The sequence below is a fragment of the Buceros rhinoceros genome, unplaced genomic scaffold (assembly GCF_000710305.1).
Source record: "Buceros rhinoceros silvestris isolate BGI_N320 unplaced genomic scaffold, ASM71030v1 scaffold8579, whole genome shotgun sequence".
Classification (NCBI taxonomy): Eukaryota; Metazoa; Chordata; class Aves; order Bucerotiformes; family Bucerotidae; genus Buceros; species Buceros rhinoceros.
In genome coordinates, this window is record NW_010433243.1 from 1 (window position 1) to 12,151 (window position 12,151).

The 12,151-nt window shown below is 39.6% G+C and overlaps 1 protein-coding gene across 1 annotated transcript in view; it reads left to right on the forward strand.

Moving 5' to 3' along the window:
* Positions 1–484: 484 nt before the first annotated feature.
* Positions 485–12,151, forward strand: part of CEP162 (centrosomal protein 162kDa) — a 48,263-nt gene continuing 36,596 nt past the window's right edge. Inside the window, exons 1-3 of the mRNA XM_010144040.1 lie at positions 485–530; positions 1,359–1,462; positions 7,257–7,395. Coding sequence (XP_010142342.1) covers positions 1,403–1,462; positions 7,257–7,395 — 199 coding nt within the window. The 5' untranslated portion in view covers positions 485–530; positions 1,359–1,402. The remainder of the gene's footprint in view (positions 531–1,358; positions 1,463–7,256; positions 7,396–12,151) is intronic.

Sequence of the window (12,151 nt, forward strand, 5' to 3'; positions counted from 1 at the left end):
GTAGAATTTATTTGCCAAGGGTAATGTTTGTCTGTAATCTCTCACGGAAATTGATGTACTTGTTGCCCTTCTGCAGAATAAAGTTTTACGTGATTTTGTAAAAGCTGTAATTACAAGGTAGACAGAAGTACAGATAACATAAAAGAGTTGGTTTATTTTTTTGGCAAGGCTGCAATTAAGTATTCACTGCTTGCTGAAGTAGTTGGCGCAGCTAATAAACTGTTAAAACATCTAAAACATTAGCATCTCGTATTCTTTGATGTAAAAGTATAAAAGGATACTGGATTATGTCTGTTGTGAGAGGTAGCAATCTTCTTACCTTGTTTTCAAAGATACTATCCAAGTGCTTACGTAAGGACATAAGGATGGTCTTACTCAGTTCAAAGTCTGGACAGTCTGCAATAACTTCTTTTCCTTTTCTATTTTTTTTTCTTCATGCCAAAGCAAAAGTGTTGGGAGGTCTGTTGATGAATGAGGAGTGAAAGCAGAAAGCAGTTGTCACAACTCACCTGTCACAATTGGTTTACTAGGTAGGTAACAGTCCTGTGTACTGAGAGGGCTTCGTATTAGAAGAAGTTTTATTTAATGGCAAAAGCATTTCTGCAAATGTTTAGCCCTTTTATGTTTGCATAGCGCTTCTCAGCCTGGAAGATGCTAGGGTAGTTTAATGCTGCTGTACATATGCCATTTTTGAAGGTAGCCCTATGTGTCGAGCAGTGTTATATACGAAAGCTTCGTAGCATTTTGAGTGTGGGGTATATTTTTTACCTGAGAAGTCATCACAGACTTTTGGGAGTGGGTGGGGGCAAGTGCCACTAGCTTTCTTTGTTGGGGCAGGTCAACACAGATGTCATCTTCTAATCTTAAAAGGTGTATTTACTGTTTACTGAGTCCTAAGCACAGCGGAGATGACAAAACAAATCCTAACAATGTCAGATATCTCCAGTTTTGGAGAAGAAACATAGAAAGGAATTAAAGGCCCTTAAAATGGATGGGAAGTGTTACTACAGTGGATTATTTTAGGAACATTGACAAAATGCTTGATTGTGGATAGCTTAGAGAGCTGTCCTTTGAAGAAAAATGTAAGATCATGAAAAGAATCATTTTCTTTATTCTTCAAAGTCTAATGATTAAACTGTTGTTTTGGAAATTAATACTTTGATTATAAGGATTTTAGTAATCCAGGTGTGTTTGCATTGTCTCATTCAGTAAATAGATTACGGGTGGGAGAAATTATGTTTGGCACCTCTCAAGTTTGTTTTGTTTTGGTTTTGTTTACAGCTTTCTGTGAAAGCAGCAAATCACTAGGCTACCTCTAATTTCAGAATGCTTTTAATTAACTTTATTTTAAATCTTAGTTTTTAAACTCAGGTGTTTGGAAGGCAACACGCACTTGCAGACTATGGCTCATCGATTTTCAAAAGAAGAATTAGATGAGCAGTTTGAAGAGTTTCTGAAAGAGGTATGTTTCAGAGCAAGGTCACATCCTTTTTCTCTATTAAAATACAGAGGGAAAATTGAATATGGGAGAATATGAAACAGAAGATGCAGCTGTTCTTTTATTGTTAAATTCACATAGCTGTCTTATGTGCGGGTCTTTGCAAGGTATTAACTTTATTTCTAAACTTACCATATTTTGCTGCATTGAAACTAAGGGAACAGTTTCCTTATTAAATACTTTGGAAGCGCTAGGTTGCATCTTCAGAAAGAGCCCTTGCTTCTTGATTTTTGTTTCAGTTTAATTTGTGTTATTTAGTAGCAGAAACTTCAAATTGATATATAACTGAAAATGAGAGAAAAAGCTTTTCCTATATGTAGGCACAAGCCACATTTTAAGAATTTCCTAATTTTTCTGTGCAGTACCTAATTTCACTGAATTTTGTTTAAAAAGTCTTGTATTAATTCTAGTAAAAAGAAGCATGTTATAGTGATTAGAAAATTTTGATTTGATTCCTTTTATTTCCTGTGATCCATGATGATTTTGAGTACAAGCAAAATCATGCAAGTCTGTGGTTTATGACTTAAACTAACAATTATCAAACGTGGTCAAAGTGTCCTAACTTGCTATGGCTTTTTCGCTGCATATAGACCTGTAACTTCAGAATTTGCCCTCTGGTCTATCAGACACACAGCGTGGTAACCCTAAGATATAAATACTGTATACATAAGGCCTTGACTAGGTTCTGCTGCCATATATAGGTATAGCTAATGATGGAAGAGAACATTCTTGGGGTGTTATGTGTAATGTATGCTTAAAGGGGTTTTTTTTTTATGTTAAAGCTGTGCTTTAATTTAATTACTTGTGAAAAATGTAGGTGCCACATTCAATAAAAATGGTGCTTTGTACTGTGTAGTAAAGATCTGTGGTAACCAGAGGCTTCTTTTTCAAGATGATAACTTTCCTAGCTAGGTCTGTAACTCTGTCTTCACTATGCAGCTTGTCAGATGTTTTTACAGACACAGAATAAGTGTTAACCTCACTGAGCAATACTAAATTGAGAGAATTGAGAAAACCAAAACGCCATCTGAAAATTAAGATTCAGAAATAACTTAAAGGTAGATTTTGCCCTTTAATTTTAGAATGTAATGGAGTTAATATTTTCTAATTCACTGAAAGTATTAACGTTAGTAAAAAAAGAAAATAAGGCTCGGCATTTCTGTCAAAAGTGCTTTACTTACCGTTGTTATGCAGGGAGTTGCTCTGGCGCAGAGAAAGGAGGTTTATTCTTTTATTTTGCACATCTGTCAAAACTCTGCATGTGATTGCTTCTAGTATTTGTTCCTCATTCGACACGCTCTTCTTGCTCCTCAGCTATTGTGCACATTGAGAATGCTTGAGTTAGAAAAAAAGCAAAATAGCTGTTTTGAATTATTCTAAGTGGTATTTTGCATGTTTCAGAGGTGTAACTTTTAACAACTCGTCTCTTAATTGCTTATTACCATTTCAATCTATGTTTGTAAATACTGCCAATCCAGTTGTTAAAAATATGCATTGCTTTATGTTTTGCCAGCTAGACACAGACCCAAATAACAATGGCGTTATCTACTCTCTGTACGCTTGTCTCTCCTGTTACGTCCCTCTCTTTGCTTTTGTTTTTCTTAAAATATGTGCAGCCTTTTAATGTTAGAAAGATGAGAAACTGGTGTGCTGTGCTCCATTGGAATTGCTATGTTGGTGATGTTTGTGTTTGTATACAAAAAGTATAACAGTGGGGGGAGGGAGGGAATAGGAATAACTGTCTTTTAATAGTTTGAGGAAGTCAATATCATTTAAGGAAATCTTTCAGAGAAGGAATGGAGCAGGAAGGTTTTTCCCCTTTAAATAATTAACTCATAATGAAACTGCCTGTGTTTGGTGGGGTCGTACTTATGTTTGTGGTTTAAAACATAAAAAGTTCCCCTCCCTCACTCCTTTTCCTGGAAATAAATTGACAGGCTTTTCCTTCTGTGTCAGAGACTCTGCCTTCATCTTGACATGGATTATTTCCCATCACAATTAGGAAAAGTCAGCTCACATCAGCATTTGTTCTGGCAGGTGTTCATGCAGACATAAAGTAGTTTTGAGAAATAGACCTTAAAGATGTGCGTTTGTAGATCGGGACAGTTGAAGGGAGGGAGGATCTACAGTGGGATCTGGACAGGATGGATCCTGGTCCAAGGCCAGCGGTATGGTGTTCAACAAGTCCAAGTTGCTGGGTCCTGCACTTGGGTCAAAACAACCCCCTGCAACACAACAGGCTTGGGGAAGAGTGTCTGGAAACTACCTTGTGAAAAAGGATCAGGGGGGTATTGGCTGAATATGAACCAGCAGTGTGTCCAGGTGACCAAGAAGGCCAACAGCCTCCTGGCTTGTATCAGCAATAGTGTGGCCAGTGATTGTCCCCTTATACTTGACACTAGGGAGGCTGCACCTCAGGTGAGTTTTGGGCCCCTCACTCCAAGAAGGACTTTAAGGTGCTTGAACGTGTTCAGAGAAGGGCAACAAAGCTGATGAAGGGACTAGAGAACAAGTCTTTGGAGGAGCAGCTGAGGGAACTGGGGTTGTTTAGCCTGGAGAAAAGGAGGCTGAGGGGAGACCTTACCACTCTCTACAACTACCTGAAAGGAGGCTGTAGAGAGGTGGGGGTCAGTCTGTTCTCCCATATAACAAGTGACAGGATAAGAGGAAATGGCCTCAAGTTGTACCAGGGGAGATTTAGGTTGGATATTAGGAAAAATTTCTTCACTGAAAGGGTTGTGAAGCATTGGAACAGGCTGCCCAGGGAAGTAGTGGTGTCACCATCCGTGGAGAGTTTTAAAAAGACATATAGAAGTGGTGCTGAGGGGCATTATTTAGAGGTCACTTGGCAGTGCTGGGTGAATGGCTGGATTTGATGATCTTAAAAGTCTCTTCCAACCAAAATGATTCTGTGAGTCTATGAAAAGAAAGACTGTATGTACAGTTGGATGATGCTGGTCTAATATGAAGATTACACTAGTCTTTTGGCATATGCACTGTACTTTTAAAAGCAATCAGTGAAGAGGGTTTTTTAGGCTTTTATCATTATACAGAATGAAATACAAAAGTAATAACAGTTCCTGCATATAGGGTAGGTATTTTAATGTTTCTTTTGCCGAGTCACACATATTCCAAATCCCTTGCCAGAATGGACTGTTGCCATCCACAATTCTTCTCTTCCATCTCCACAGTCTGTGTGTCTGTGACCCTTTCACTACTCACCAAAAAGCTCGAGTGTGCTTCTGGTCGTCGCTTCAATTTCCCTTAAGCATCATCTGTCATATTGGGATAGCCTGTAAGTTTTCAGTGTTGGCTGTGAAGTTCCCTTGGGAAACGCAGTGTGAGGAGCTGTGCCATCTTCATTAGAAAATCTGTAGAATAGTACCTAGAAGAATAACGCTACACATTAAACCAATTTTGAAAAACACTTAATATGTTCGATCTTTTAATAAAAATTATATAGCATTTAATACTAAAAGTATAGTTTGGAATAGACTTGTTTTATTGAAAAAGACTTTAATGTAATAATTAGGACAACTGGTCATGAAAGTCTGAGTGTTTTAGATCCACTCCTGTGTTACCTGTCTGCTTTCTTAAGTTCCTTCATTTATATAAGGAAGTGGTAAGTAAGAGATGGAAAGCTGATTATGTGCTATGTAGTTGTTACAGTTTTTAAAACTGACTTTTTGCTTTTAAGTCGAGATTAAACAACATAAACTTTGTGTGTGTGTTCCTGAAACGCTGACAGGCTGTTTTTATAGAGGAGGGGAAGGAAGAAATCAGTGCCACTGGCAATGAGAAGTCTGGTCCAAAAAGTTGATTGGTTGGTTGATTTACTTTTTTCAAAGGAAGAGAAAAAAAAATCGTAAGTTTCCCTGTTGAGACAACTGACAGTAGTGGTTTTGTACCAGCATTTCCTTCCCAGCTGCTGCAACTTTACTGTCTGCAGATGACAAGATGGCTGGACTTAGAAATCTGTTTCCAGAACTTGAGAACAACCTGTGGGAGTTTCAGTTTCTTTCGTTAGAGTACTCTAAGGAGTATGGCCATAGTTGAAGTTCTTCTTGCGGAGTACAGGATACTGTTAGTCATAAAAGAAGCAGCAAGTGATAACAGAGCTTGCATCAAGCATCTGTCAGTACTTCTAGGTAGCAGGAGGCAGTGCAACCCTTGGGACAATGGCACTGGTACTTGTGTTGTGACTAGTGTAAGGAAGTTGTTATTTATAGGACACTTACTAAGAATTTAAAGCTGTTTTTTTTCTGTGTCACAGGGCCAGCTTAAAGAAATTCCAATACATCCTGTTGTCTAGCAGTTCCATAATTTATTAAAATTGTGCTTTATTAAAGTGCAAGGCTCAGAGCACTTAAATTTTGTTTTTGAGACTGTGTGACAGGCATTTTATTTTCTCAGGTGAAGCTCTAAAGATGTTATTGGTCAGAGATACTCATAAGAACATTTTCTTATGGTTTTTTTTTTCCTTAAATGGTAGTTTTGTATGATTGGCATTTAGTTCATGGATGTTCTTATTAAGCCCGTATAAATTGAAGCGTTAGACATACAGTAAGGGTAGGCTCTTATGGTAGTGCTTTTTATGCAATAGGAATCAGACAGGCCTGCAGAGGCTTGTTTTTAATAAAAGATCCTCCTGCGTTTTACATATTAAGTATCCACAATCCTGTTGCCTCTAGTATTCTGGTTATGCTATCACATTTTCTTATTTGTGACTTACAGAAGCAAAGCTGTTGAAATTTTTCCATATGATGCATTTCATATGTGAATTCTTTTGCTAACTATTCACTGTGTTCTTTTAAGACACTTCAGGGCAATTGGTTTCAACAATTATGGCTAAAAAATTAGATTAAAAAGTATGACACTCCCCTTAACCCTGCGTTTACTGAGTTAAAGCACAAAGAAATTGTAGCATGTGAGGTTGCCGTGCACTAGCTTAGTGAATGTATTTCCTTGTTCAGTGTCTAGACAGTTAATTGTGGCTCTGAGCCTGCTGTAAGACACAAAGAGCTTTATTAAAGGAAAGAGCGGGCGTTATTTTTTTTTTTGTTAAAAAAAGCTGCATCACTTAAAAATGCTGTTGTCTTATGAAGTGCCGGTAGGTCTTTTCCTTCCTGTTACTCTTAAGTAACTTAAATTCGTAGGATGTTCATACTCGTAGACATTTTTTCTCTGTTGATTTAAGCCATCAGTCAAAATGGGCATGGACAGCTAACATATGTGAAAGCTTAATACACAGAGTTTGGTAGCAGTGGCTCTGGCATTTCTATTAATTTCCATAAAAGTATAAATTTACTTTCTGAAATCTAATTTGCTGCGAGCTGGAACGTTGCTGTTGAAGGTTTATTTCTGGAAGATTAATAATGTTCATGTATCGAGCAAGGCCAAGGCAAAACTGTTTCTGCTTTACTTCATTATCTTCAGCGATGTAGTCACAATTTTTTCTTTATGTTATAACTAATGGAGAAAGAGCAGACTTGCTGTTCATTTGACCATACACTCTACAAAGCATTTAGCTTTCAACGTACCCACATTCTGGCAGTGGGGTTATTATAATATGCAGTATTATACCACGTGAATACAGTTATTTCTTCATACTCTATTATGCATGTACAAAAAAGGCAGACAGTGGGAAGTAGAGGCATCTGAACTCAAAAGTCCAGAACTGACTGACTGGTGGCTGAAAGATAGTTAAACAATGTGGAAGTGTAAAAGCTGTCCTTAATCTTGTATGCAATTGGCTCAGTCTCTTTCAGATGATTCACTTGGAAATTCAAAGAAAAAATCCAGCGTTCTTGAGACATTGGGACAGCCCAGGAAAAAAGAAACGAAGAAAAAGGATTCAGTGCCGTGGTGGATATCTGAGGAAGGGTCGGATGATGGTGGTAAATAACATAGTTTTGCAATTTCTTGGCCACAGGGGGTCAGGCTAGTTCTTTCTCATACTTCATATAGGCCAGGCTTTAGATTAAGTTGATGCTACTTAAATGCTTTAGAACATTGCAAGTTTGTAAAGTATAAAACTCAAATGTAATTGTATTTTCTTTAAAAGGAATTGTATTCAAGCTGTAAACAAACTTTCTACTGTAGCTTTCTAGTTACTAAGACTTAGAAAGAGTGAACACATAATGAGATAAGTAGAAAATGTAATACAAATTCTACTTTAATATTTGTAGGCATGTTTTGTAACTACCTATTACTTATACTGACTTTTTATAGATTTCTGTTTTCAAAACTGGAGAGGAAAAAGACCAATTTCTGTAATCTTAACACTAATCACACCATTTGTAGTCGGTTGGGGAAGCACAGAAACACTTTTCAATAGCAGCTGATTCAAAGATGTTTGTCTGTCAGTATTCTCAGCATTTCTCTTGCCAAGAACCTTGCTCAAGGGGAAAAGGGCTGTGATGACATGATTGCTAGTTCAGTATTGACTCGGTCACGTAGTTCTGGAAGAAAATATATTATTGTTTGCAAGCTTTCAAGCTGATCTTTTCAAGATCAGTTTTTCATATGACAGAGTTAAGATAATGCTGGTAGCCTCCAGTTATGAGCATAGTCCAGATTATTTTATTTCATCTGCATCTCTGTCAGTGTTGTCATATTTAGGAGTCAAATCTTAGTCAGCAGTTGTGCCATTTAGACATAACCCTAAGAGGTGTTGTCTGGACTGCTTATCTTTCTGTGGCCTTATAAGATGTTTCTGGAAAACTGATGGATATAAGAGAGTTCCTATCAGGTAGTTATGTTATGATTTTCTTACCATTTTTCAAAAAATGGAAGGACGAAGTGTTCTTGCTGGGCAAAGTGAGAGAATTAAGTGGTTAGCATGACCTCATTTTTCTACATACTGTTGAAGACAGTTGTCAGGTAACTTAAGAAGTTCAGCATTCTTCCATGGTTTTTTTGAGATGCTTGAAGCAACAAGTAAAGCATTTTGAGGAACATGGTTTAGTGATGGCTTGATGGTGCTCTGTTGATGGTTGGACTCAATGGTCTTAAAGGTCTCTTCCACTTTGCATGCGACTTAAACCAAATAATATTGGAATAGGTACTTAAAAGGCAGGATGATTACAAGTTTTAGAGAACAGTGCTTGTATGGGTTAAATACAATGCAAATTTAAGAAGAAATAATGTGATTCTATCAAGTTGTTCCTATCTGAACCAATTCCACCACTTTTATTTTTTAAATAAGTTTAAGAATATCTTAAGAGCTGTGTAGTTTAACTAGAAGTATGCTATTAGAACTGAAATATGCTTGACCTGCTGTTTATTGATGTATAAAATAAATTAAATAGTTCTAGTAAACTTTTTTTAAGGTCTGTCTTAAAAAAAAAAAAGCTTCTCCTTTAATAGGAAAGCATTCAGAAGGTGACCCTACCTGGTTTTGCCAGTACAGAATCCATTTACTTGCAAAAGAAGCTGGCATGTTCATACTTGTACACTTGATGAGGGAGCAGATTTTTTTGGAGGGACTCTTTTAAAAGTAATCTATGTGTAATGCTATTGAATCAAAGGTCCAAAACGTCTTGGTAGTTGGACATAAAACTGAGATTACAAGAACATGGGGCAAATATGCTAGATCTGAACTCTTCCCTGAGCACCATTTTTGCCCACCAGATTATTTTATTTCATCTGCATCTCTGTCACCACTCTCTGCATAGAATTCTGCTCTGTGTGGGGCATGTGCAGTAAGCCATATCCCACCTGGTACTTAAATGTCTCTCTACTTGGCAATATTAAAGTTTTACTAGAAGGCTTTGCAGGTTCTCTCTTGGCAAGAAGAGGATAGCTGTGTGGCATGAAGCAGAGCTACTGATTGTGTCATGCTGTGGGGAAGGGATTATATTTGTCACACTGGACATTCACAAATGGAGGTGGTTCTATTAAAATATACTGTGGTAGATCAGGAACTGCGTAGCACAGAAGCAGTCTATACTGTGATGAATGTCATTCGGCTAGCAAAAGTCTAGTTGCAAGGCAATTAAGAGTCCAAAGAGAGCCATTCGAAGAGACCACCTTCAACATAAACAGAGTTCCCCTCTGCTGCTGTAAGTGTAGATAACTTTTATGTGGCTATAACTATAATTTTGAATACCACACATAAAGGGGAATTTATAATTATATGTGTGTGTACACACTACAAATTGCTGTGATTTCATCCGTGTAGGTATACTTGCAGTGTTTTAAAATGACAGGTCAGGTGACTAATTCAGTGTGGATAGCCTTCTAGAATCGCTCCTTTTTCCTTCTGTGTCTCTCTTTGTCTTGCATGCTTCCAAGTACTTTGTAGAATATAGTTTTGCCATATCTAATATTCTTCAGCAGATGAGAGCTGTGCAGGATGTTGCTCAGATATATTAATAATGGATGAAGGCACAGCAGCATTGCAACGGAAGTTGCTGCACGGGATGACTGATGAAGATGATTGAGATTTGTAGCTTTTTAAAGGGTTATTAAATGTGCCCTAAATAGCAAGATAATTGCCCTGCAGAAAAAAATAATGATACTGCTGTGATGATAACAAATATGGAAATAAACTGAATTTAACTTCTGGAAAGTGAAGTTGGCATGCTTTGACATTTTGTGGAGATCCTTATGAGTTCTAGGCTTGAATCTGCATGTTGGTTACAGATTGGACTTTACCCAGAGCCTGTCAGCTAATAGAATTATTTTTGAAGTGTTTCATTGTCATGAGTCAAATTTACATAAATGTATAAAACTTACCTCCACCCACAGTGCAGCACTCTATTACAAATACGAGCTCCAAATGTATGAGTTGTTTCACAGAAACACAGAAGGTGGGGTTTGGAAGGAACCTCTGGGGATCATCTAGTCCAACCCAGGTTGCACAGGATCATGTCCAAGTGAGTTTTGAATATCTCCAGAGAATGACATTCCACCACCTCTCTGGGCAGCCTGTTCCGGAGCTCTGCCACCCCCAAAGTAAAGAAGTTTTTCCTTATGTTTAGATGGCACTTTCCATGCTCCAGTTTGTGCCCCTTGTCCTGTCACTGGGCACAACTGAAAAGAGGCTGGCCTCATCCTCTTGACACCTGCCCTTTTGATATTTATAAGCATTGACAAACTCCCCTCTCAGTCTTCTCTAGACTAAACAGACCCAGGCCTCTCAGCCTTGTAAAAGAGATGCTCCAGTCCCCAAATCATCTTCATAGCCCTCCACTGGACTCTCTCCAGCAGTTCCTTGTCTCTCTTGAACTGGGGAGCCCAGAACTGGACACAGTACTTCAGATATTGCCTTACTAGGGCAGAGCAGAGGGGGAGGAGAACCTCCCTTGGCCATACTCTTCTTCATGCACCCGAGGGTTCCATTGACCTTCTTGGCCACAAGAGCACACTGCTGGCTCATGGTTAGCTTGTGATCCACCAGGACTCTCAGGTCCTTATCTGCAGAGCAAGGCTGGACCCAGTACTGATCCCTGGAGAACACAGCTCCAGGCCTCCAACTAGACTCTGCACCAGTGATCACAACCCTCTGAGCTCTGTCATTCAGACAGTTCTCAGTCCACCTCACTGTCCAACTCACGCTTCCTAAGCTTCCCCAGCAGGATGTTATAGAGACAGTGTCAAAAGCCTTGCTGAAATCAGGGTAGACAACATCCACTGCTCTCCTGTAATTACCCAGCTAGTCACACCATCACAGAAAGCTATCAGATTGGCCAAGCATGATTTCCCTTTGGTGAATCTATGCTGACCACTCCTGATACCCTCCTTCCGCATGCTTTAAGATGACATCCAGAATGAACTGTTCCATGCCTTTTCCAGGGATGGAGGTGAAGCTGACTGATCTGTAGTTTTCTGGGTCCTCCTTCTTGCCCCTTCTGAAGACTGGAGTGGCGTTGGTTTTCCTCCAGTTTGGGTGGCACTATATAGACATAGTGTTATACTAGCTGTCAACGGCTGGCCGAGGTGAGCCAGGTCCGATGACGATAATACCCTTCCCTATCCCACCAGAGATAGGGGAAGGGAGAAAAGAATTAGTGAGACCTCTAAAATGCTTTTTGGAAAAACTGAAACAAACTTTAATAACACTACAAATAGATATGTATTAAATACAAAGGAAAACCAGTGAGATATTGAGGGTTTTAGGAAAGCAAGGGTTGTTGTTAGCAACAGCAAAACCCGATCTGCGGCAGTGATCCAAGATGGCGGCGGCCACTCGGTCTGCCGCGTGACTGGAATACAGGAACCTGCGCAGTTATGAATTACCCAGCAGCGCAAGATAGAGTAGAATTGGCACAATCCTACCAGTCTCTATCGTGGGTTGAGGCAAAGCAAAAGCAAACAGCTCTCGGGTGTGCGGGCAGTCTGGGCTCGGCTCGGTGCTTGCGGCGGGGCTGTGATGCGGCATGCCAAGGCAGCGCAGCGGCTTTTCTGGCGCAGCGGCTCTGGACGGCAAAAGCAGATCAGTCAGTTCTCGGGCACGTCGGAAAAAGCAGCGACTGGTGGCGGAAGCGGCGGGCGCCAAGTGCGCACGGAGGTTTCTGCAGTGACGGAACTGCTTGGCGGCTCCGAGCACGCAGCGGCGGGCGCGCGGTTCCTTTGCCGAGAAGCGGCAGGCAAGCAGGCAGGCAAGCAGGCAGCAGGCACTTCCTGGCGCGTGGCTCGGTGGTGGTCCGG